The sequence below is a fragment of the Rhea americana genome, unplaced genomic scaffold, assembly GCF_003343005.1.
Source record: "Rhea americana isolate MKP2758 unplaced genomic scaffold, rheAme1 scaffold_427, whole genome shotgun sequence".
Taxonomy (NCBI): Eukaryota; Metazoa; Chordata; class Aves; order Rheiformes; family Rheidae; genus Rhea; species Rhea americana.
The window spans coordinates 74,468-101,324 of NW_028186565.1; the positions used below are offsets into that span (position 1 = coordinate 74,468).

Here is a 26,857-nt window from a genome sequence, read left to right on the forward strand (position 1 = left end):
AGGATAGCAAAATAAGAGAAAAAAATCAGACAAATTAAAAAAAAAAAAAAAAAGAAAAAAAAAAAAAAAAAAAAAACAAATTCAAGTAGCCCAGTAACTGAAGATGACAAAACTTTGCCCAGCATCAGCCAGGAGAATGAGAAGTACCCATGATTAGAAAAGAAAGAGCTCTTGCCTCTAAAGGTACTCTGGACTTCAGGTTGGGACTTAATTTTTCATAGCCAGATTAGAGCGAGTGAGTTCACTGGACAGTGAATGGAGACCTCGGGCATTTCCTCGGCAGCACACAGCACAGCAGATAGACTTCTATGCCAAAGTACTCTTGCTGTGTGCTAGGTTTGAGTCACTAAGGGAGACAGCCAAAGAGACAGGACCTAGCACCATAACAATACAAAAGACCTTAGAGCAAAATCTTAACCTTAACTTCAAGGACACTGTAATACACCTCATGCTTTTCTCCTCCCCCTTGAAAAAATAACACGCACACATGCGCACGCACCTGCCAAAAAGCAGGAAATCACAGTCTCTCCATAAGTTTAACCAACGCCTGGGGCTAAGTTGAAGAGCTTATAGCAACTGGACACATTTTCAGTTTCTGTAGAGCTGCTGGCACATCTCAAAACATGGAAATACATACAGGCAACACAGAGGAGGAATTTCTAAATTCTCCATAATTGTATAAACAGAGTAAAATTGTGCAAGTCAGAAAGCCACTACAGAGGTCTCAATAGGAATAGAAGAACTTTTTTTTTCTGGCAGCCCACAATTTGCACTTTTGTCTTTCAAGTCCAAATCTCACTACTAACTTGTGAATTTGAGGAACCAGAGAACCAGAAATGATACACTGTACATGGTGTACAAACATGAACAGTATTTTCTGCAGGCTGAAAAGTACTCCTTTTTAAATTGTTATTTTTCTATTGAATAAAAAGCACTATCTGCTCTTCAAGTAACCTTTTGCTTTTCCCTCTTATTCTTCTACATTTAATATTGGGAAATATTAAGTGCATTCACTTGAAAGAGGCAAAATAATCCTCAAAAAGAAGTGAAAGTCAACTCAAACACATTGGAATACAATGCACTTTATACAGGGAATGTGGCTCTAAAAGGTCTAAGTTAAGTTTTCCAATCCTCAGCTATTTTTCTTAGCAGTACCACTTGAAACAGAAGTCTACTATTTTGACTTCCAGTTCTGAATAAGTAAATGTCAATGATGCTCTTCTAGTGACTATTTTGGTATAAAACTATAGAGGCTATAATTATCAGATGCAATTCCTCAGATGGTTTCAGTATTTTTTGGATTTTTTATTTTATTTTTTTTTAAACAGATGTTCACATTAGTGGAACATTAGCAGCTTTTTAAATGACTAGAAAAGCACATAACTAATTCTTTTATAAGTTCTATGTACAATGAGCAGTAGTAATTGAAAACAATTCCTGTTGCAATAAAAAATACAAAAAAAGACGGAAAAAAACCTTACTTTTGAAATTTCCTCTAGCATTTTACTCTAATTTTCATATAGGCAGAAAGTGATTTGACTGCTGCTCCATACTGGCACAGACTGCTTGCATACAGCAGGTTATAGTATCTTGCTCACATATAGTTCTGCTATGCAAATACAGACAACAGTACATGTAAGCAGCACATGTAAGGCTTTCATCACTTGCACTAAGTTTGCATTGTAATTTTTAAAAGCTCTAGAGATACCTGACTTGTGGAGTAATCTGGATAGGAATTGAAAGAGCAAAAACAATGCCAAATGTTTGCATACTTTATTGAAGTTTTCCTTCAGATCATTACTAAAGCAGAAATACATTCCACAGTCACTTCTCCTCAAGTCTTTCTGCTTCTTAATTTTCTTGAGAAAACTATGGTGCTGCCTGAAGTCTGAAGCTACTCTCAAACTCACAGATTTACTTTCTTTGTAACTGTAATCATCTATCACTTGTCTGCACACCAGTCACGTCAGCTGAAACATCTACAAACTCAGTAGGACAAGGAGTCATCTACATACATCTCTAACTAAACCAGTTTTACACCAAGCTAAATTAGCAAATATTGCAAAAGGACTTGCCTATACTGTTTGAAAACGGGGTATAAGCTGGTCTGCCCACTCCTGTACAATTAAAGGCACAAGTCTCACTACAGTGCACATGCAAATGCAAAATCTGTTTAAACAGTTATAAACCAGCACCACTATATCTGCACAAGATCGTGGCACACTGATCACAAAGCAACAAACGTGCTCCCCTTGAAACACAAACTTACTTGAATAAAATGATCTTATTTTTGCAATCTTCAAATGAGTATATTCAGTCACCTCTTAAGTGTTCTGTTAAGAGCATCTAATTTCAGTTTTGCCATATACTTCCTCCTTTAAATTCTTCAGTTTCTGTTATAATCCAGACTGCCTTTTGCAATGGTTTTGCATCACTGGCAATGCTGAAGGCTGCACTAACAGTTTGCCAGCAAACAGACACCTATCTGAATAATAATCTGAATATTATTTATATCTTTTAGAGACATATGGGTGTGCATACAGTTCTAGAGTACTCATTGCCACGATCAACAGGAAAGCAGTTTGCTTTCAATGGGCCTAATCTGCGTGCGAATCACAGGGCTTTGCACATGTAAAGGTAACCGTCTGCTGGCTGCATTATAACTCCAGGAGACATTTTTCCTCTGCAAGAGGAGCTACTCAAGGATGTGCAGAGCTCAGCTCAGCTCTCCTGCAGATCAGCCAGCCGGGACAGCTTGTGCCCTGCAACTGTAGACTTGCACAAGCCTTAAACTCTATCATTTTCATCTACCATAATAGGCAGGTCAAAGCCCCAACTCAGTTGAATTAATGCAGCAGAAAGGAAGGGAATATATTTTTGTGGTCGAAGGAAGAAGAAAAAAAAAAGGAGTAAAAATTGAAATAAACTTGCTAATTCTAAGACTGTGTAGTTTCTGCAGGCACGTGAGGTATTTGCACTGCCTATGCTCCAAGCTGGACAGATATCAGCCACCCATTATGAGCTGCATTGGGTGCAGTTTTATCAATATGGCACTCTGTTCAAGCTGCCAAGCCCTCCTAAGGCAGTTAAACTTCAACTGCTCAAGTAGATTCTACTCCCAGGTCACACAAATTATAACCTGCTTTGGTCTCAGAGCACAAAAATAGTTATTAACTACCATTATAACAAACCCCAATATGTCTAACTAATCGCTTGCCAATCTGACATCTCAATTATCAGAAGATTTAAATCAGATACAGATTACTTAAATTACAGCGTACTTTATAGAACACCATTATAATCTATGCAGGAGACTGACAGGTCTGGTTCTTTCAAATTTTTACTAGCATATCATAGGTTTTGCCTTTTATTCACTCATTTAGTCATTTGCAATTAATTGCACCAACCTTGCATGGCTATGTATTTCAAAGAAAAAATACGCACCGGTTCTTGATATCAAGCACTGTTACTGTGTGAAAGCAGTAAAAACCGTATTCAAATCTTGAGTGTCAGACAGAACGGGCATCTACTTATAGTACCTTACATCCTCAAAAAATCCACTACTTTTCAAAAATGAGTAATGAAATATGATTATTTACAGAAGTGAGATAGGGAGCAGACAAAAGAAAATTGAAGTTTCAGAGAAGAACTTTTAAGTACCTGGTAATAGTATCTGAGAACCCAGCAAAGCCCTTCAACATACGACTGTACAACTTTACGACGGAATTTCTCATCAGATGCATCAACATCAAATTTATTTTTATAATAGCGTTGTTTCCAACCAGCTTCCCATAACCTGTATGATAAATACAATTAGATGATATAATTAAGTGTATGCACATTTACATTTTAGAATTAAAATATAATGAAAAAGTTTGTGATACAATGGAAACAGTACAAAAAACATGCTCTTAACAGTCAGTCACTTGCTACCTAAATTCCCATTTTGACCTCACTTTCTACCGATCTAAATGAAAGCTGACACTCAATACAAGAGAATAAAACCTGATGAATAGCATAATAGAAAATCCAAATGAAATTCCAAAGCTACCATCTTGACAAATATGTCTTCCAAATAATTTTTAGAAACAAGGTAGATTTTCAAATCTGTGCCTGTTGGTGCAAGGATTTTTCAAAACAATGTACTGTCCCCAAGCCCACAATCTCATCCTTCTCGTCAGAAATCTACTACCAAAATTGATGTTTTCACTTTGTTCTTTAATGCTTCCAAGCATCATAAAGAAAATAAACTGTCCACTTCTTGCCTGACCAATCTCATTTAATCTACCCTTGGCAAAGCCTTCACTTGATGGGAGTCTCTTCTCACAGTAAGTTCTGCCCTCTACATCTTTCTCAAGCAGAAGGGTGATAGTTTTTGTGCTCCCCAAAGTGAAAAGCAAGCAAATAAAATAATTATTTTAAAAAGCTTGCTTTCTATACTCTAGTGCTGTTCAGGCATGTTATGATTACCATCAGAATCATCTGAAGATTCAGGAACCCAGTGTATGCTGATAACGCATTAGTTTCCTTTCAAACAGGGATCTTTAACGTCCACCTCTGGCATGAAAGGTTGGAGTCTAAAGAACAACCGTAGGCATCATTTATGCCTTAGACAACAGGGGAGCTGTGTGAAGTATCTAGTGATGGGCAGGCGAAAAAACAACTACCTGCTCATCTTCAGCAGATGAGAGTTTGAATATCTCAGTTCTAACACAATATAATGGTAAAAAAAAAAAAGCAGAGGATGTGCCATATTATACCACATTTCAAGAAAGAATATTCTATGAAATATACTTCAGCAGTCTGGAACAGAAAAATTTAATATTTGAAATATTTGTCATGAAAAATGTATTGCTCAGTTTCCTAACAAAATTTGGTCAACTCCTTAAGTCTGGAAAACAGGTAAAGACAAAAAAACCTCTAGTTGAAAACCCGAGGTAATAGCTAATAAAGGTGTAAAACAAACATGGACCATAGGGTCCTACAAAAGAAAAAAAAAGGAGGGAGAATACAGCTGTCTTGGCCATAGGCAACATCAGCATTCATACCACCTGTATTCCTGATCATTTTATTCACATGTCAATTTTAAGAAAGCAAGTATGCCATAACCACAGAGCTACTAATACGCACAAAGACCTTCAAGTTGTTAGCCACACTTGTCAGTTTGGGGGAAAATTCCAGATCAGCTCAAACTGCTCAAACTGCTGTCTAAAAAAGTATTTTAAATAATAGAAAGATAAAGATTTGCCTAAATTTGGTTCAATCATGACAACATTCTTCAAAACCAGTGTCCCGCACAGAAGTTTTTTAAACCTATTATTCACCACACTGCATGTATTTTACACACACATATCTCAGATTACATGAACTCCAGTATTCAGATGAACAAAGAGCAAAGCAAATTACAAATCTGATTTAGAAACTGTTAAATCAGATAACCCTTTAATAATGTGTTGGGTTTTTTTTTAATAATGTTATTCCAAATGTTCAAGTCTTGGCATGGATTCTCCCATACAAGTGGTACAATGCAAGGTCCCTTTCCAGCAAGGATGCAACCTTTTAAAATTATGTACAGAATCAGAACACAACTAGTCTGTGAGGTCAACTCAAACTTATACATGACAGTCTCATCCTGCAATAAATATAGTGCAGTCTTTAAGACAGTCTAGAAATTGGTTTATGCTTTTTTACAATACGAAATCTTTCTGGTTTTGCAAAATGTGTTAGACCTGAGCTAGTTCAAAGATGACTCAGGAGGTAGAAAAACCCCAGGGATGATTTCAGAGTTTAAGCACAACAGCCAGGTGAGCAAAGATGGGAAGTAGTTGCTCTGAGGTTTTGAAGGACAGTGTCAAGAATATTTACAAGTCTATGAGCATCTGACACTAGCAGGTCCCATGCAGCTGGATACTTGCATAAGTTACAAAAGCCTTGCCGTAAGGTAACAAAAAAACCCAGTCTGTTCACTTACTACAACTATTTGTTCTAGTTTGAAAGACATTCTAAATGCAAAATACATTTTGGTAAACAACAACTCTGCATCTAGCCTATTTAAGCAGTTGTTTTTATTTAGGAAGAATCATTTTCACATTACTATTTATTTTAAATTAAATTCCATTCTGATTCAAATATAACTTGATACAGTCCTAGAAAATAAGCTTGTTCACCATTTCCCAATACAATGAAAATCACTTCTGTGCCTTTCATCCATTCATTCAAAAAAAAGGGGGGGGGGGGCAAAAGATCTGAGCAAGTATGATGATCTACAGAACAACTTAAATAATGGATGTCACATATCCTTTTGGTTGACAGTACCAAACTTGCCAAAACTAGAGCAACTTATAAAACACCATGGTTCATTCATACTGGTTGCTATAACTGCTAAAAACCTTTCAGAGTCTCAGCTAAAATTCAAATGGTAACCAACATTAAAATTTATCCTGATTTTAGACAGAAATTTCTTGCTTGTTGGCTTAAAAAAAGAGAATAAAAAAAAAAACATAATTCATTTGGATCTACATGCACAGGAAAAAATAAATGACAACTAGAATATTTACTACTAGAAAATCGAATGGGATAGATGTAACAAATGTCATGACAACACTGCAAAACACTAATGATCAATCCTTCACAATAAATAACCTTTTGTTTCTCCATGCCAATGTCCCTTCAGTCTGTAGAAAAAAATCTACTGGTTGCATTTATCATGACAGAAATTTAAACAAGTTATGAGATAAAAAGAATTTTAAGACCTTAAGGTTTTAATCACGATATAAAGGTTAAGTAAACTCACACCGACTGTTAATTCACATCAATTCAATTAACTCTCTAATTTCTATCTCTTATTAATCTGCAGAACAGCTGTCCTAAGAAGAACTCTTCATAGTCAAAACCAGGTCTATTACAAATCAAAGATCAAGGAAGTAAGATTATGATAGTCAAGATAAGTAATGCCGTGCATGTTAACATAACTGAATTTTATGGGTTAAATAGCTTAAACATTCAACTGCAAAACAGCCACATTCAGCTCACATAATCAAAGCTGAACAGTGAATGTCTAGCCAATCTAGTGCTTGGTCTCAAAGGGAGTAGTGGCTTGGAGGATGTAAACCCGTACGCATACTAATCTAGATACTTAGATTTAACAGCTATAGCTTATGCATCTCACTGGAATTTACTGAATATTCTAACCCTCCACATTAATTACTGGTGGATAAAAAGATCATAGAAAAGCATCTGAAGGCACTGCTGCTCTAAGCTAAATGGCATTAATTAGACTGCATCTATCCCAGCAATTTGCTAGTAAAGTGCTACAAAAATTGGCTTCACCTGATATTATCCTCCGGCTCAGGTTCACTGTCACTATCTTCAGCTTTTCGCTTAATTCCTCCTGCTGGAGATGGGGTGCCATCAGAAGTGAGACTGGTATTTGGAGATGAAGTTGTCTAGGTTCATAATTATTGCACATAAATGGGAGGGAGGGGGGAGAGGGAAAAAGGATTTATTAGGCATTTTAAATTCAAGCTAGCTAAAATTAACAGTTTTGTGATAAAGAAATGTACATTATTTTTAGTTACCCAAAAGCTCCAGCTAAATGGTACAAAATTCTAAAAAAACACAAACAAACAAAAAAAATATGTCTTTGTAGGAAGGCACTCAGATCTACAGCCAAAGAATTCATTACTTTTTTTTGAAAGAAAAAGATACAATGAACAAAACGGTATAAATTGACAAAACACAGACACTTTTACGTACCCAAAATAAGCCTTTGGAGTACAACTCTTGTCTCTAGTCCCAGAGCTTATGTTATGACACCTTTTTACAGCGACAGCAAAAAGGTGCTGTATGTGCAGACTACTGTGCAAAAGCCGCTTGCTAGTCAGAACTAGTACAAACACTCTAGGTTTTGTCACAGCTGATCTTTTAAACTATTTTTAAAATTATGTATTTTTTGCATGGACTGTATACAGACTAAAAATAAAACAATCATTCTTCCACTTCCACAAAACATATTTAAGATAAATCATTGCAATGAAACAAAACATTGTATTTTAAAAGAAAACTCAAGATAAAACAGGTATGTAGCTTCCCTAAAAGAAATAAGTTGCTTAACCCATGTACAAAAGTTTCAARAGTAAAAGGGAAAAGTAGCATTAGCTACACTTTTAAACTGCAAATTGTATTTACTTAGGCTTGAAAGACAGAAAATACATCTTTATGATGAAAAAACCTTACTCAAAAGTCTGTTCACTGCTTGGATGAAAAGTTATGAATAAAAAGAGAACATTTGTCATAACTGTTATCAGAAGTCAACAAGCAAGGCAGCTAATAGAGCACTCAACTTATTTCCAATTCTCCATCACTTATTGATACCTCTTCAAAAATTTCTTCTAAGTTTCCCTCTCCCTGTCAACAGGCAATCTTTTGGAAAGTGAAAGTAGTTCCCCAAATTCATAGATATTCAAATCAATTTTCCAAAATATAAATGCATATATATGTATTATACACAGACACTTAAGTTACCTCGAACAGAGATGATTATTATTAAGGATCACGATCTTCATCTAAAAATACTGCTAAAGCAAAGTACTGAAAATTAAATGGGACACTAGACATTGTGAGAACTGACCAGAAGAGACATAAGACTCAGGGGAAAAGCATATGCAGGTGGAAATGGTGCTGTATTTTGCATGTGCTTCTTTCGACACACTGATTAATGGCATCTAAATTAAATTATTCTGTACTATTCACAGACACCATCTTAACCTTCCAGGTAAGTTCTAAGGCAATGAATAAGTCCTGTGTACGTGCAAGTGGTTATTCAATCTAAATCACAAGCAACACCTGGATAAAATAGATTACTACTGATCTGCTCCACTCCACTAAAGAGTAAAAAAATGCTGACCTGTGTGCAGTTTTATACAGATCTAAATACAAAGCACAGGAAAAAAACTAAAATATTCTTCCTGCTGAAAAATGTCTTCTAGGGAAAACAATTCTTCCAAAACACAGTAGATTAACCCCTTGATTTTCTTGAAAGATTCAGTCTCACAGACTTAGGTTACTGCAAGTCTGGCCTCAAATATCTATTTACCAGCCTCATTGCTACTGTAGGTGCCGACAAGAGGAGGGAGAAAAACAGCACATTCAGCTTCACAACATCTCATGAGGCAGGAGAGTAAGTTTTCCTTTTCTTTCTAGCTTGTATTGAACTACAACCTGGTTCTAACATTGATCAAGCTAAAACTGAAACATAAAATACAAAGGGTAATACCAAAAAAAGTAATTTAGAGATATGAAAATATAAGTTAGATTCAGAGGAAGGTAGTTCTGATATCACCCAGAATCATATGAATGAATCAAAAACTCATCACTGGTATTTTTCATGTAGTGATAAGAATCTTACTGTTACTACTCAAATCTAAGCTTTGGCCTAGAGTTTGGGACATATTTTGTATCTTCATAAAACTGGCATTTTAGATACCCCTCTTCTTCCCTCAATTAACAGTTACAGAGTAAGCTGCCTGGTTCTCTGAAAGCTGACCATGCCCAGAGATCCTTTTTTCCTAGAAAGGGCATTATAGAGAAAAAAGAACCAAGAAGCTTTTAAATTGAACGTACAAAGAACAAAAACAAACAAACAAAACTAATCTCTGCTCACATGCAAAGCTTAAAACTATCAGGGGGCCAAACTTTAGTGAACACAGGAGCATGCGAAGAAAAACCTGAGTGTTAACATGTTCAATAATATGTTAATAACCCAGGAACTGTAAAGAAAATGAAATAACCCAATACTGAAGTTTTTATAATATACAAGAACACCACACTTGCATAGTTTTTCATATATACAGGCCTTTCAATTTCCTGCCTAAAATAAACCCTTTATGCCTACAATGACCAGTAAAACAAATGAACAAAATGCACATACTCTACATATGTGTCACTCACCCTCTGAAGCACAGAAAACTGGGCCTAAAATTAACAGCCTCAGTATGACCAAGCTATAGGTCAGCAATTCTTAGGTTATTTTACCAATTCTCAACACCACTGAGAGACAGGAAGCCCCTTCAGAAAATTAATAACTGAATTGGTCTGCAGCATAGAAAGATAATCACAAATTCTAAAAGAAATAAAAGGAAATTTTTAAAATTAAAAGAACATTTCCAATTTGGAATTTCTGTTTGTCTCTCTCACAAACATACAGAGAAAGGTCCTAAACTTATATTCACAAGCAAGTTCACTTTCACAAGTGTCGAATAAGTTTGATGGCATAAATATGTGCTATATTTGATTTGGATACATTTGCCTCCAATTTGACTTTCCAGAAACATTTAACAAGCAATGTCATTTCAAACATTAAAATGAAGAACACAATTTTATTCAAGTAGTCTCCAGGAAATCAGTCAGTAAGAGCCATTACCTTGAAAAACACAATTAAAAAAAAATCTGTTTTTCAAAACAAACTTGACATGGCAGAGAATAAGTCATCCAGAATTACACAGGATATGATTATTTCTCCTTCTATTCCTAAATACCTTTAAACATCTACTTACAGAATTCTGTCGGTCCTGCATTCTCATTTCAAAGGCTGTCTGTCGAGGGTTGCTGATTGCCTGAGGACTAGATCGATTTCCCAGAGCTTGAGGGGAAAATTGTCCACCAGGAATAAAAGAAGGATGATCTCGCTAAAAAATAAATATACACATGTATACTGAAAGAGGGGTGTAATCTCCAAAGCATACGTGATGATGCTCTATCACAATTATCAGCTGAACATACTTAATATAAACCAAGCATAATTCAATCAAATATTCACTCAGCTCAGCTTAAATCACTTACGACTAACAAAMTCTTATCCAGACATAAGATGGCACTTACAAGCAAGACCCTTATATTCCTATAGTTTATTAAGTTTTTTTCAAAAGAACAAACAAAACAAGAACACCCAGTATTTTGTGCTGAAGTTCTTCATGGGTTGAAAGACATTTTTTTTTKGGGGGGGGGAGGGGGACAAGACTCCATTTAACTTAGTTTGAAAAAAAGGACTCTTTGTAAGCAAAGTGAATAACCTCTTTCATTCTAATAGAGATAGTCAGATAATAACTAATTTAAAAAATAAACACAGGATATGGATAGCAGAGTAGAGACATCATATAACTTGAAAATTTTGGAAGTTACACTTATCCGAGTGTCCTACCCAAGAACAAAGCTACACTGAAAAGAACATGTAAGAACCCATTTTTAAAATATCCAAACATTTCATGCATAGAAAAATAAACCCCAACAACTTTGCAATAATGTGATTTTAAAAAATTCAGATTACATGAGTCAGAAAGAACAAACATGCTCCCACAGGAATTAACATTTCTCTTATGAGAAATCTGGCGACACTGACTTGCTTATAGGCAGAATGTCTGAATACTGTGAGGAAAACGTCGTTTGTTTTTTTAGAATGCATGCCTTTAAACAAGCAAATCAATGCAAACTCTTATACACATTTAAACTCAACACCTTAAACTAATATCCATTAGAGCACATTGACCTGAACACAATACAGTTGCTGACAATACTTATATCTATACATGGAAAAGCAACTCCTGTACAGTTAGCATGGCAAAGCACCACAAAATGATCATGAAAGTGCAGATATATCTACATTTCAAGGACACAACACAGCTACCGTTGGGCACCTTCTATTCTCTCCTCTCTTTCCCAATTTAAAAAGCCTTTAACATGTATGTTAAAGGCTTCTTAATTGCAATTCCTCCATTCAAAGCTCCAGTTTACAAAAAGCTATGAAAACAAAAACCTGTAAGCACAGCTCCAAAATTCTGTGATTACAATTGCACCTTCAACTCACATTTACTGAAAGCTATAGTATATATTTTAATTACTGCTAGTGTTTTTTTGCATTGTGAAAGGAATAAATGTACCTTCATTCTTTTTCTTTTTTCTTTTTGCCGTCTTTTGAAGTTGTCCTAAGTAGAGAATAAAGAGAAAAAGTCAGTCAAGCATAAGGCCTCTTGAAAAAATACTGCATTACAATCCTCTACCAGCTAAAATGACCACAAGGTTTTGATGTACTGTTCCGAATAAAATACAGGTCAGTTCTTATCTCTCTAAATCCAACAGAAATGGGATAGAAATTTCTACTATACATGGAAAAACTATGGAAAAAAATAGCTGTGTATTCAAAGCCCCACGGTGCTCATTATGGCTTATATTCCCTGCTCAGTTTTGCCACAACTACCAGGTCTTCAAACTTATAGATGGAAAACCTGAGTTGTAGCAGCCCACTGGCAATTTTAATTGAAAGTGACATTGGTATCAAAGGGCTTCGGGTGATAATGCACAGACAAGCTCCTTGTTTGGACTGGAATTACTCAAAAATAAATGAAAACAATACAAAGAAACAAACAAAAAAATAGAAGAAACATTAAAGTCCTAGAAATGGGCAAGATGAAGCTCTAAAAGATACTTATTACTCTTGGTCAAGGATACTGAAAATTTGAACATCAAATCGGCATTTCCACTTCAAGAGACACATAGGTTGGAGTTGTTATAAACAAAATATTTTGCAAGCACTGGTACAGCATTTTTTGACTAGATATTAGATATAGCTCTCTTCCTTTGTTCAAAAGGTGCTTTTTATTTCCTATACTTAATGAATAAGCTGCATATACAAAGACCTAGGATATACAAAACACACCTCTCAGCCAGAAGAAATGCTGTAATATGTAGAGTTATTTTCAACATCTTTTTAAGCTGCTGAAAAATATAAAGCTACTGACAAAATAAGCAGTAATGTTTTTTGTTTTTTTTTTTTTTTTTTTTTTTTATTAAATTTTTTTTTTTTTTTTTTTCCTGTTTTTTTTTTTTTTTTTTTTTTTTTTTTTTTTTTAAAGACAGGTCTGGAAGAATTTAACTTAAAGTCTACTTATAATGAGAATACTACCAGGGGGAGAGAAGAGACTGAGATATGCCAAACCTTGAACTCTACAGAACATACACAATGGGTCTGACCATCTCTTTCAAACAAATGCAAACAAGCACTGCCTGCCCTCCAAAATCAGTACATCCCACACAGTTACATCAATGCAGCCAGAGTCAGCACCTTCTGTCTTTCCGGAGAAAAAAACAGTACAGGCTTAGCACCTCTCTAATCCTAGCATGTCTCCCAGGTCGCAAAGTTTGCGTGTGTCTGCAGAAGACTGAACAGACATACTTCAGAGACACACCAAAAGAACAACAATTGGTAGTCAAATCTTACAAGATAGAAGTACTAGCAAGGCAAAAATGCATTTTGCATTCATATTTAGTGCTTTACCACTGCTTGCTGCCAGCACTCCCATAGGTTGCAGCAGGGTACAAAACAATTCCTGTTTAGTTTTTAAAACAGCTATTCAAAAAGCTGCAGGCACTAACAAAACCAACATACAGCTTTCATCCTGCTGTTACTTGGGTTTACAGCAAGCAAAATAGGTCCTGCAGTTCAAGGAACGTAAATCAACTGGGAACACTCAATTCATTTTCAAACACTGAGGAATTCACTAAAGATTATAACAACAAAATACAAAGTCGTTATTCTATTAGGGTAATGTGACAGCCTAGCAGTAATGCAAGTGATCAAAAGTAAACTCCAAGAATGTAACAATGAAAAAATTACATCATCATCTTTTCTCTTTCTGAAAATACTATCTTCGACTTCTCCAACAGCTAACATGATCATCTGGACTCGCTGTAGGTTGACAAAACCACTTTCTGTGAGGTATCCCTGTAAATTATAAAGAAATAGAGTTGAAAAACAAAACTCTTTTGTAGCAAACATCCATTTTTTTCTTTAAGAAAAATGCAAAAAAWTTTTAAATTTACCCCAGTTTTGTGCACCACATTTTTATATATGTTAACCAAGCGATCAATTGCTCCCTCCCTACAAACAAACAAAAAAAGCATTAGATTTTTTTTTCATTTAAAACCATTGTATGCATATTTGCAGGAAAAGAAAACATTTTCTCATATACCTGATTTCCAAAGAGGGCAGATGAGGAAGAAAGTCATTTCCCACAAAGAAGCACATAAAGACCCAATCATCAATGCTTCTTTCAAAATCAAAAGTAAAAGGTAAACTAGCCATAGTGAGTTCTCTTTCCAAATACTGTAGCACATACAAACAGAAAAAAAGGACATTAGAAAGCTTTATGCATAAAGTTTAAAAACATTTCTTATACAAAACAGATGTAATAACTGCTTTTGCATACCTCTCGCAAAACACTTAATCTAATGAAGATAAATTCTTGTTCGGAGGTAGGAAGACTATCTGCAAACTGATCGTGCTACAAAAAAAAGCAGAAGATCTGCATTACATCCAGGTTGTCCTTAAAGTTTCCCCAGTTTAAAGGCTTACTTTGAAAGGAGTTAAAAGATACACAAACATAGGTTCCTAAGTACTTACACCAAGCATATATTATGCATATCAGACAGTTTTCTCTCACCAGTGAAAAAGGAGTGTAGATTTTAGGTTTGGCATAACATTATTGTGCTACAAAAGTACAATTTTTATTTATTAATAAAACAGGCCAGGTAATTGCAACAACATAATTTATATTATGCTTTGGCCAAAGACTACAGCAAGAACCATTTGTAGATCTCATTAAGACAAATCATTTCATAAATCAAAAGAATTTATCCAAATGGTGATAATTCTTACCTTGCCTTGTTTTTCTCTGGGCAAGCCTTGGCAATCCTTAACTTCATGACCCATCTGGTTACAAAGACTACATGGCTTGGGTTTATTTGGTTTAAATTCTTCCCTAATTATAGTGAAATTTGGTTCATGCGTCGCTAATCCAAGCATAATTAGATCAGCTATCAAAAGAGAAAAATAAAAATAATGAAGGATGAACATTATTAAGTTTTCCTTTAGAAAAGGAGTTAAAAAGCCAAGTATCTATCTTAAATGAGTATGAACACAAAGATTTGGTTACTCACAGGCTCACTCCGAACCACTTTTCTAACAAAACGGTTAGTACCTGGATAGGTACTAAGACACAACTAAGCAAAAATTAGCCTTTCAACTATAGACAAGGCTAGATCTTTCCCAAATATTAAATAGAGCTTTCAAAAACACAGAGTTACACTGGATATTTCCACAAATGCAGATGACATCATAAATATGACAGTCAAACTGAATCATGGAATTTCCAGCACAAGAAAATTTAACATGAGATATATTGCTAGCAGAGGAGAACTCACCATCAGCCCCACACAGACAATGATGAGTGTTTGGGTCATGGTTTGGTTGAGCTATACAAAAGAAAATTATATTTGTTCAATTTAAAGTCATGTAAAATAATTTAAATATAAAATAAAATGCTTGCATTTATTTGAATGTTACCTCTTTGTCTTCTAATATAATCCATGATTTTATGTTCACCTTCACCAGGAGCACTAGCATCAGACAAAATAACCTGTGAAGTATTTACAGATCACATAAACAATTTATGCTGACACAGTAGAAAAATATGTACTTCATATACTGTATATTCMTTCTGAATTATGAACACTTGAATTCTGAATTTCTAATTGCAAGTAAACATTACGATTAAAAAAGGAATTATCCAAGAGTTTGGATTCAATGAGTAGACCTTCATTTTTCATGCAGTGAGTTAACTATGTCACATAGCTTCTCTTCTAATTCCTGGACCATGCTGACACATTGGCTCAAGTATCACAAAAATTGTCAAGACATCATTAATGAGTTTTAAATTTCCTAATTAATTATCAAGACAATCATAGTATGCATCGGGGAACTAATAAGATAAATTCCCCTTGTAKCTGCTAAACTCACAGACACACTGATACATTATAACTTTATACAGTTCCTCACAGTAATGCCAAAAGAGCATTAGGGTTTACAAAGCTCATATCAGATGGACTGAATTAAGCAGAGTCTACTGCCCTCTAATTGGACCATTTTAACATCAACCTATGGAAAATAGACAGCAGCATCTGGAAACTCTCAATAATTTTGCTCTCTTGTACAGAGCAAACAGGGTTATCACAAACAAAACTTGATGGCGATGGAGCAGCTGAGGAACATGAGCAAAGAATATAGAAGTGCAGCAAGGCAAGAAAGCTGATATGAATCCCTTTTGTTGCCCGTCATTCACTGTACTTCATCACTACAAATAAAGGAGAAAATGGCTTATATGAGCTAGCAAAAAAAGTTAAAATGTAGAAAAAAGAAAACATACACAATGTATCTTGACACTCTTCCCCCCAAGGAAGGAAAAGTGTTCTCAAAATCCTGTCTCTCATTATATCAAACTGTGGCTTCTGATATCAAATCTCATTATTGCTCTTAAAAGAAAGCTGTTCATATGAAATCAAAACAAATGGTTCTGTTAGATGGTGTTATTATGAGGAAATGTATCTTTGAAATGCCTAGCAGAATGTGCAAGTCGGTCCATTACTAATAACAACACAGGGCCTGAAGATAAGGCAAATCTGTTAAATTTATACTCTTCAATAATATCCCAATCCAGCCTGATAGATCATATACCTTAATTTTCCTGAAGTATGAAACTATGGAACTTACTGTCAAATTTTTCCAACCTGGGTCACTGTTTAAACGGTCAGCAATGTAATAGCGGAGACATTTAGCAAGATTGTCCATAAACTCAGTTCCCTAAAAAGTGACAGAAGAAAATAAATTAAAGCATCATTCAGACATTGACAATTGCAGGTTAAAGTTCAAGATTACTTACTGGGGTAATACAGTTGCTGTCAAATCTCTCTTTCACTTCTTCTGGAGGAAGAATGCCACCTAGAGCAATGAACACATTTAACACAGTAAACCAAAAATGAACATTAAAAAGGCTTTTGCATCACAAAACCATCAACTCTTTTATTGATAATTACTTCATTTAAAAAAGGAGCTCTCATTAACTATCTCCATCTTAAAACAAAGCAACTAGTATTTCTACAAAAGTTGTCTGTTGCTTCAGAGAAGGGATTTCACTATTTACTCTTCTAAAAGATCATGAACTAATCTTGCTAAACCAGATCACACATTGGGAAATAATTATTCTCCTCGGTATTCTCCCCTATGTTTCCACTACCTATTCACCTGGCCTCACAAACACGGTTATACCAATTCTCTCACCTCTAAGCTTCATAAAGGGCCTTCGTAGTCTAGAAGTGCTACAGGAAATGTTAAAAAATAAAAAACAAAAAAACCCACAAATTTGTCCTGCCTTTTTAATCTCTAACTAGGTTACACAATGGCCCTCTCACTTGGATTGCAGCACTATTCCTCCTACAGAGTCATCTGAATTTATTTCTCCAACCCAACCAGCACGTTTCAGATATACATTCTTCTTTCATCCAAGTCTTATCATTGTCACTCTTAGAAAGTTGCATTAGCTTTGTTTTCCTCACTGAGTTTAAAGAGATTACACTATCCAGCAGCTACTCTTACTTGCAGTTCACTACTCCAGTCTAGTAGTATTTTCATTTGAACCTCACTTTTGAGCCTCAACACTCTTATCTTCTCCCCTCCGCCCCACACATTTGTATTTTCTTCCATAGAATTTTGGTTAGCTTCCCACTGCTACACTTATTCCTGTTCTTCTGTTCATTTTTTTTTTCCTAAAATAATTAAGAGCACTCAACACACACCCATTTCAGGAAGGGAGACAAAAGAAGAAAAAAATGAGTTGTTCTGTTTTATCTTAGATTCTAACTTTGGAAAAAAACAGATCCATCCTTCTGTAGGCTTACTATATCCTCCTTCCCTCTGGTATTGCACAAATACCCACTGAACAAGATACCCTTTTCTAAACTTTACTGAAAGGTTCCAAACAAAAAAGGTAATTCTCTCACTTGAAAAAAACAATGTCAAATAGGGTCACAACTCTACCTTTTGCCAGAATTTCTTGTCTTATCTTCTGCTTCTCTTCTGCAGCTTCCATTCCCTCCTTTGATGCTCTGAATCTTCTTGATCGTTGCTGATTCATTTTTGCACGTGGAGCCTAAAACATGTATCATAATGCTTGGTTCAGTTACAGCAAATAAAGAATAATTGCCCAGATGCATATTGGTTTTGGTTACTGAGACAAGTCTTTTGAAATTAGTCAGACTGATTACACAACCATTTAAGATGACCTAAGTCTACCCTGTAACTGAAGATGACCTAAGTCTACCCTGTAACTGAAACAAGGATTTCTGTTCCTGCTTCTTGGCTATACTTCCCTTGTGTCACTGCTAGCCTTCATGGTTGCACAAGGGTCTCTAGATAAGTTCCTGAACAGGTGACTCAGGCTTTTCAGTGACAAAACCCAACAGCATCCTCACCTGTACCTACATCTCAGAAACGCACAAAACTCAAGGATTGAAGGTTTTCCTTGCAAAATACATTGCACTGGCGAGTTTTGTTTATCTGAGAAGCATTATTTACTATAAACACTTTCCTCAACAAAAAGTCTTCTATAATTGCATCTATACTGTATACATATGTATGCTCTATATACACAAATATCTTAAATTCCTGCACTTGGATTAAGATAAAAATCTTTCTACTTAGTAGATTCTCATTTTAACTTTGAGAAACTGAGAAGCCTTGAAAAACAGCCAAATCTTAAACAGTCCTACCAGGAGTCTGTTAGGCCATTTTAATGTTTCTCAGTGAGACTAAATAACCAAAACAGAAAAAAATTCATTAAAGCAATGTTTTTAAGAAAAGGTGATACACTGCAATCATTTTTTATTAGATCAGCTGATGTACCTGAAGGAAATGGGAATGGGACAAAGATAAGCTCTCAGGCTCAAATGTCCTCTTAAGGCTACTCTGTGAAATATTTCACAGGACAACTAAGTCTCTGTCTATTTTAAGTGCACTTGTGTAAACTGCTTTTTGGTCTTCCCTAACCTGCTGCATAAATTTTTACTAAAGCCACAGAACAAAAGAATATAAGTAGTAGTTTCAGGCAGTTACTGTCCCACATAAATGTTCTACTTTCCAGTAACAAAGCTGAAATTGCAATAGACTACTTTAGCCAGCTTACATAACTAATAAAACTCATGGATATTTTTAATTATATCACCAAAAACTAATTAACAGTGTATTTCACCTGTAGTTTTTCATTTTAGGAAACTATTTCCCAAAGGATCTTATGGGAGCAGATGGCATCAACCCTAATTTCACAAACAGCCATTAGCAGGAACTAAACATATCAGTACTTACTACTCCATCTATAGCCATGTAGAGAAGTCGCCTTGGTCTCACAATGTTGAAGATCCTGTCAATATACTCAAAAATCGCAACCATCATTTCATCTTCATTTTTGGGTGCTGGTCTGAAATACAGAGCATCCAATTTAACATCTGAAATGTTAAGAACAGATTCTATTTGTAAAAAGACAAAAACTGCCTTACTTGTCTTCCGGATGTGTACAAGGGTGAATTATACCATTCATATCCAAATATAGATTATCAAACTCCACCTCATTAGGATTAGGTTTGCTGGTATCAGTTGAAGCCTTGACACCATTGCACTCTTTAGCCTGTGAAAATAGTTGAAAAAAATTGTCTCAGTACACGATTATAGAAGTATTGCAAATAATAGAGAGGCATTAACAGGTAGACTCAAAAGAGTAAATTTTTTCCAAGGGTGGCAGGAAGATAGCAACGATCTACTCACAGCATAATCATCTACAGATTTATGCTTACACTATTAAGAAAGTTTCATTTTAAGATGTGTCCACAAACTAGCATCCCTAGGAGGTATTACAATGAGTTACAGCAGCGCTGTAACAGAGTTACAACCAGAGCTGACTGGTACCTATTACGAATACTGTTTCAAGAAGTTTCCATACCTTATATTATCCAAGAAAGAATTACTTTTACTGCTAGAAACACACAGACTACCTTAAAAATTAAGGAGGGACTTTAAGGTTTAGAATATGATCTAAAATAATTAGATTTAGAAAAAATTAATTTACAACATTAATATGATAAACAAAAGGATTCAAAAAAATCTTTCTACTTTAAGCAATTCTCCAGATTAACACGTGTAAATGTCTTTTCTCATCAATATTTAACATTAAACTCCAAGTGACATATACAATTTGGGGGCTGGGAAGTAAAATTGATTCATCTATAGTTGATTAGATACTGGAGTAGAGCATATGACCTGACAAGCTTCCAAAAGTTAAAATAAATCAGCAGAGTATGATGAGCAAAGAAAGATAAGATTGAACTAAAAGGATTATTTTTTTTCCAGCTTCCTTTATACAGAGGAAGGTGATCCTTCCAGGTCCCACCAGCCAAATCTTTTGGGGCTTATTTTTCCTGGTGATTACCAAAGGCTCTGGGATGCTCAGACCCCTGAACTCTCCAGCTGTTAACTTTGAGTTTGTCTGTGGATATATTTGAAATACTGAATCAAGAGCCCTTACGCTCTACTTCTGCAATACAAGCAGACTTCCAACTCTTGACACTTCACGTCCTCTATGTCAGCAGGTTTTCTGCTATCAGGCTACTACCTAGCAAACATGAAACTCAGACCCAAGTGGAGACAGTAAACTCAATGTTAAGTTATAATCACCCTAAACTACCTGTAGTCATCTATGTTCTTGTAGCTCTTTGGCATTCTTAAAGGTTACAACAAACTGAACAAGGTGAACTGAGAGGTACAGGGAAAACAAATCTCTAATGAACATACTTAAAAGTAATTCTATTACTCTGCTAAATGTGAAAACAATGTCATAGCATCACATGTAAAATAACGTAGTATGTCAACACAAAGCAGCTATGAGACTGAAGAGAACAGTCTCTCTAACTAGTCCCATGGCAGAAAGCAGAGTTGATATCTATAATACCTACATAAAAGAACCTATCTTTTTCGTCCCCTTCTTTCAAATATGGAAAACAATCAGGTTTGAAACACTGCTGAGATCCAGTTCCACTCTATAAACACTGTTGCAAAACCATTTTTGATTTTATTTCCTTACCACATAGTCCCTTTTTGAGATCCCTCCCAAGGCCATTAGCAACACTCCCACAGTGATATGGGCAATCCATTTTCCTTTGCACAGGAATACAACCAGTCAATATATTAAGCCATTGCATCACACACTCATAACATCAGTGCTGGGAGGGACAAGAGCTGATCAAGAAACAAATCAAATGCATTTTCAAAGAAATTGTGACTGGAAATGAATATAACATAATATTTGGACTCAAGAATACTCAAACTACTTGGCATTAAGTGAAAATTAAAAAAAAACACATCATGTTAAGACTATGATCACAGGATTAAATGAGACAGTAGGGAAAGATGTCATAGCACTGGTTCTCTTGTTCACACGGAATTTATCACTAGCTGATGAGTACACATCAAGCACCATCTCTGAAGTTACATTTACAGACTCGCTGTTGGGTACTCTTCTAATAAAAATAATCTCAGATAATTTCCCAGATCTCTAAAATGCATCTCAAATTACCATATTCAAGAGGGAAAACTTGCAGGATCACCAACTGCCTTACAGACTTCCTGCTTAGAGTATCAGGACTAGATGAACTTATTCCAGCCTTAGAAGGTTAAAACCCAACAAAACAAACAAACAAACGGAACCACCACAACACTAGGTCAAAACAAATCTTCAGTCAYTACTTGTATCTTTCATGCATTTAGGTGTATGCAATTTTTTCAGCATAATGGAATTATTTTTTAAAGTCCTGAACACTGAGTCCTTCTACTTCATCTCTTTAATACATGAAAAGGTTTCTGCTAATGCACACACTGATCTTTCTTCCATTCTTCATCCAAATTAGTCAAATACTGAGAGATGAAATCTTGATCTATCGCAAGTTTTAGACTGATTCAGAATTTCTACAACACAAAAATCACTTTGTTTTAGCAGAAACCAATTCTGAAGTGTAAACACTGGACTACAACTTAGTGCTTTTATAAAATTACTCTGGATAACCAAGACCTCCAATTTTAAAAGAAGAGTATTCATTCTGGCTTATATCAGATAATGGGACAAGAAACTTGTCTTGCATTTGCCTTGATCTTTCATCAAACCTCTTGCCAAAGCTAACTGTAAGACTCAAAAGGCTTACAACTACATGATATGGAAAATAAAATTGCCCTCTTCACAGATCTTATTTTCAGTCTTGAAGGTAAAGCAAAGTAAGTATGATCTCTTTTAGATGACTCAAAAGCCATTCAATTTTCATCTGCATACTGCTATGTCAGCAGCTTTACCATTACATGCTCATAAATTTACCAAATTTTCAATGTAACAATCTTGTAAAAGGTTTAAGTATCTTGGAGTGATATCTCTTGTGACATAACTGAACTATTGACTTTTAATCTACAGCCTCTTTTGAAATCATTGAAAATAGATCTTCAAACATGATACTTTTTTACTTGCAGCTTTATTAATTCATATGAATTTGATTAASAATTCTCTCCTGGATTTCACGTTATCTTCAAGATCTTCCTCTTATTCTTCCTGCTCAGCTTAAGAAGAAGATTAATCAGATTTAAGAAAAAGAAATAATCTAGCAAGGTAAGAGAACAAGGATCAACTTGTTAATATTTCAAAGAGACAAGCTACCAAGAGATATAAAATTTCTGATTAGAAAGATTTATAAGCAATCCTAAAATACACACAGAACTGATTACATTGTAAGTGAAGTTTGAGTCCCTCTGCAGTAAGGCAAGCCACAGCTTCTCACTACTATGATTGATAGCTCTCAAATTCACGAGCAGATAATGAATACAATTTATCCACACAATGTGCTCAAATTCAGAACAAAACTACATGGATAAGAATATCAGGATCTAACACTTCTGTTACGGTAAATCTGATTTGGTTTAATGGAATTTCTAGCGACAAGTGTTCTCTGTTAAAAGAAAAGGACAACTATGATAACCTTAACAGTAAACAAACAAAAAACTCGGTAAAACAAAAACTATACATACATTCATTTTAATCAAAACTAGTCTCATGTTTGGATAAATACTTAATGCTTACAAATGTGATAGAAAAGGTAAGTCTGCTGTTCATAGACAAAACCTCCACTTAATTGTTACATATTGCAAACATATTTGCTATTTAAGTTGTGATTCCCTTTATATACACAGACCTTTAAAGCATTATCCAAAAACAGCCACACAAGTTTGTTAGAAAAAAAAATCAAAATATTCATTTACAATATAGTAACAACAAATCTCTAAAACAATCTATTTACTTTATCAAAACTGTATTTGCATCCACTTGATCAGCAGAACACCACTTCAAAACATCACAACTAAACTTTGTCTTACGGGATTTTAGTTGTAACTAAGTCACAAGGCTACCTTGCCAACATGGTCACAAACATAACAGACAGAACTACTGTTTCTGCAGTCTAATTGTATTGTTGGAATGGATGTTTATCCACACAACTTTGATGTAATGAAGAAAAGAGGATTTGATGAATGACTCCAATCACAGAGCTAGTTATGATACAGACTGTAACTGAAAAAAACAAACTGATTATCTTCATGAGCTCTCTACTTTGCTAAAAAGAGAATAAAGCAAATTGCCTGGAATTAGTTGCCCACATCAAAAATGCTTCTGCATCATATGAAAGGGATAAAAGTCAAATAACAATGTTCCTGCTTGAGGAGGGACTGTTCGGGTCTCAAAGCACTACAACACCCAAGAACAAGCAGTTACTTGAAAATACTATGTAGGATACGCACACACAGCTTCACATGTTAGTATTCTAAAGATCCACAGATCTGGGAGAGAATTAATGTCATGTCAACAGCCATACACTCAATAACTGTAACTGGTAGAGATGCATCATTCCACATAATATCCTTGCTTCCTATTTTTCCCCAGCACACACACAGACCTCAAGAGACTTCAAAACTGAGGGTTACCCAGATCCTCAGAACAGATTACAGAAGAAACAACAGTTCTGCAAAGTGATCAGAACAATCATTGCTAGCTGTCAATGGCTTATTCCAGAGGATGTATTCATGTGAGCAGCTATTAAGGGAACCACACTCACAAACCATAAAGCACCTCCTGCTGGAATAATTACCCCATGTAGCAAAATCCTCAAACTCTATCCATCCACTGGAGTCACAAATTCATTTCTTGTAGCTGCAGGTTACTTAAGCTTCATGCATTATGTTAACCAGTCTTCTCAGAAATCATAATGTTAATAAACAAAAGAATAACATCATAGTTATAATTGTTAAARAGCTACAACATTTGATTGATCCAAATCTATCACTCCATTTTACCACCTGAATCTGAAAAGCAAGAATATCCTGAAAAAGATGTGGTCTGTAAAAAAACAGCTGAATGCTAATGCTAACATTGATCTGAAGTCCTACCATCCCACATACATTAAAACCTTGCTTAGAGAAAATGACAAGTCAAAAACTGTCAATATATAGTTTGATCACTTTCTTCTCCTTTCCCTTATCTTCTCTATATAGTTTGATCACTTTCTTCTCCTTTCCCTTATCTTCTCTACCTTTCCTATACATTTCTACCTTCTTCATAGTGCAGTATTTCCCAGATGCGGAGCAAAGCTCTCCCAGGGAGGGCTAGGACATAAGAAAAAGGACACAATGTTTCAAAAACAGGACTCTTTCCAAACAAGAGCAGCACCCAGCTAACACAGTCTGACAAAAGATGAATGATAGAAATCGCTTGAAAAGTATGTAGGAAAAAACTTTGGGAAACACTGACCCAAGACTTTGCCTACCCCAAAAAAATTATGGCAAAGTGAACTCTGAAGAGAATGACTTGCTGTATGTTCGCTGTGCTGTCAAGCTATCATGATACGGCTATGCAAATGGCATGCAAGTTTGTGTTCTCCCTGAAAGGCAAGACCCTYTGGAACTTCCCCATCAGCTTCCAACTCCTTGCACATCTCTTACGATAGCACAAACATTTGAGTGACTGCAAAGTGAGGCAAACAGAGAAACAAGTCTATCTGAAAAACAGCCTACCAAAAAAGGATTAATTTTCAACTCCATTATTTCCCAGAAAAGGCTCCACAAAGAAGCACACAGACATCTGTGCAGATGCAATGAAGAGGACAAAGATGAACCATTAGGTGAAAAGAAGAAAAGTCAGCACTTTAAGTGCCCTATTACACACAGGTCAGCTTAAAGTGATCAATAAACCTTGCCTACTACAAGTTATGAATTAGTGGAAGCCATCTCCAGAGTCTAGCAGCTAGGCTGGGACTAGTTCTTCACCAAAAAGCAGTTTTTTTTCCTACAAAGAGATGGATTTTAGAGGATGTTTTCAAAAACCAACTCCCAATTTGGGCAGGACATATTTCTCCTGTACCAAAATATATCAGAAATAAGAGAACAAACTTAAAGCTGCTTAAGGCTAAAGAACATAATTACAGGCTTGTTTTAAGAGTGATTCTTGGGTGCTGTTGTGACAGTCTATGTTGTCTTATACATACACAAGAAAAAAAATCAAAGAAAAGGACAGGAAGCTGCAAAAAGACTAATATGTGAGAGAAAAGACAAACAAAAAAATTACTAAGACCTGAAAATGATACAGTTGTGAAGATCATAAACGGTATGACAACAAGAATCCAGAGGTTTCACAGACCAGCTATTGTTTCGCTCCTGCATAAAACCTGTGCAACTATTAAGGGCAGCCCCATCCTCTTGAATGCCCCCTTCCTGTCCTCTCTCTTGAGCTGGCATTAGCTTTCATATGCCCATGCCACGAGCAGGATCATGAAACCAATCTGCTCAAAACAGTATGGTTTTAAGGGAATAGATTAGTTCTCAGATTCAGCTGATGCCATGACTGCATCAACTGCTGTAGAGGCAGAAAGGGAATGAGCCCTCTCAGCTCTCACTTTGGTCTGCTTTAAGCAAAATTGGAAGCGCATCTCTAGTGATGGAGCAGAACCTACAACATCTGGCTTCGGCAGAAAGACAAAGTGTAGGGGCTCTGCAGAATTAGTATCATTTGAGAAGAGGGAAAGATTGTTACAAATCAAGAGTTCTCTAACATTTTGTTTTCTAAACAAATCATACTGAACAAGCGTTTCCCCTTCACTCCTTCCCCACCTAGAAAGCAAAGGCAGGAAGAACTTGATAACTTGCTTAAAATTTAGAATTATCTTCCTACTCTTCAGCGGGGTACGATCCTTCTGCATTCCCATTTAAAATAAAATAGGATTTTTTTTGCCATGAAAAATAAACACACATGCAAATTAAAACAAAAAAACACCACTGCAATAAATAAGGACTAAAAATTCCACTCCCCTTCAGGATCTTCTTTCCAATATCACTTTTTGATTCACTAGACAAATCAATCAAATGTTTTCTAGAAGAGAAACAAAACATCACTTCATACTTCATATATCATACTACATATATTTAAGCATATTATATATATATATATATATATATATTAAAAATATGCATGTGTACATATATATAAGAATTTTTCCTCGTAGATCATTTTAAAGTAAAGCTTAGAAAGACTTGGTTAACAGGAGAAATTCTGTTCTTTATTTTGTATCCTCACGTTACTTGCACACAGGAACACAAAAATTAAAGCAATGTAAATTGGTTTTCACTCCTTGTACTTCACTATTTATCCCTCTTCAAAACAGACAGCTTCACTTTTATTCCAAAAAATCCCAAAGCTGGCTTCAGCTTTTAACTTGTAAAGACGACGGTGAAAGACAAGGAGAAAGTATCTCCACGCAACAAGACGCATCCTCACTAGCCCTTTTCCACTTCACCATATGTTTTACCAAAAGGTTTTATAAAGCCTAAACTTTTGCCTTAAGCAACACC

General features: G+C 35.4%; 1 protein-coding gene across 1 annotated transcript in view; it reads right to left on the reverse strand.

The window, feature by feature from the left end:
- Window positions 1-26,857, reverse strand: part of XRN2 (5'-3' exoribonuclease 2) — a 60,013-nt gene that overhangs the window by 32,719 nt on the left and 437 nt on the right. The window contains exons 2-17 of the mRNA XM_085315325.1: window positions 19,435-19,562; window positions 19,244-19,355; window positions 17,921-18,032; window positions 16,767-16,825; window positions 16,598-16,687; window positions 15,395-15,467; window positions 15,253-15,303; window positions 14,708-14,865; window positions 14,259-14,333; window positions 14,022-14,155; window positions 13,873-13,930; window positions 13,667-13,774; window positions 11,934-11,978; window positions 10,554-10,685; window positions 7,330-7,445; window positions 3,661-3,796 (exon numbers count right to left, since the gene is read on the reverse strand). Coding sequence (XP_085171451.1) covers window positions 3,661-3,796; window positions 7,330-7,445; window positions 10,554-10,685; window positions 11,934-11,978; window positions 13,667-13,774; window positions 13,873-13,930; window positions 14,022-14,155; window positions 14,259-14,333; window positions 14,708-14,865; window positions 15,253-15,303; window positions 15,395-15,467; window positions 16,598-16,687; window positions 16,767-16,825; window positions 17,921-18,032; window positions 19,244-19,355; window positions 19,435-19,562 — 1,587 coding nt within the window. The remainder of the gene's footprint in view (window positions 1-3,660; window positions 3,797-7,329; window positions 7,446-10,553; window positions 10,686-11,933; window positions 11,979-13,666; window positions 13,775-13,872; window positions 13,931-14,021; window positions 14,156-14,258; window positions 14,334-14,707; window positions 14,866-15,252; window positions 15,304-15,394; window positions 15,468-16,597; window positions 16,688-16,766; window positions 16,826-17,920; window positions 18,033-19,243; window positions 19,356-19,434; window positions 19,563-26,857) is intronic.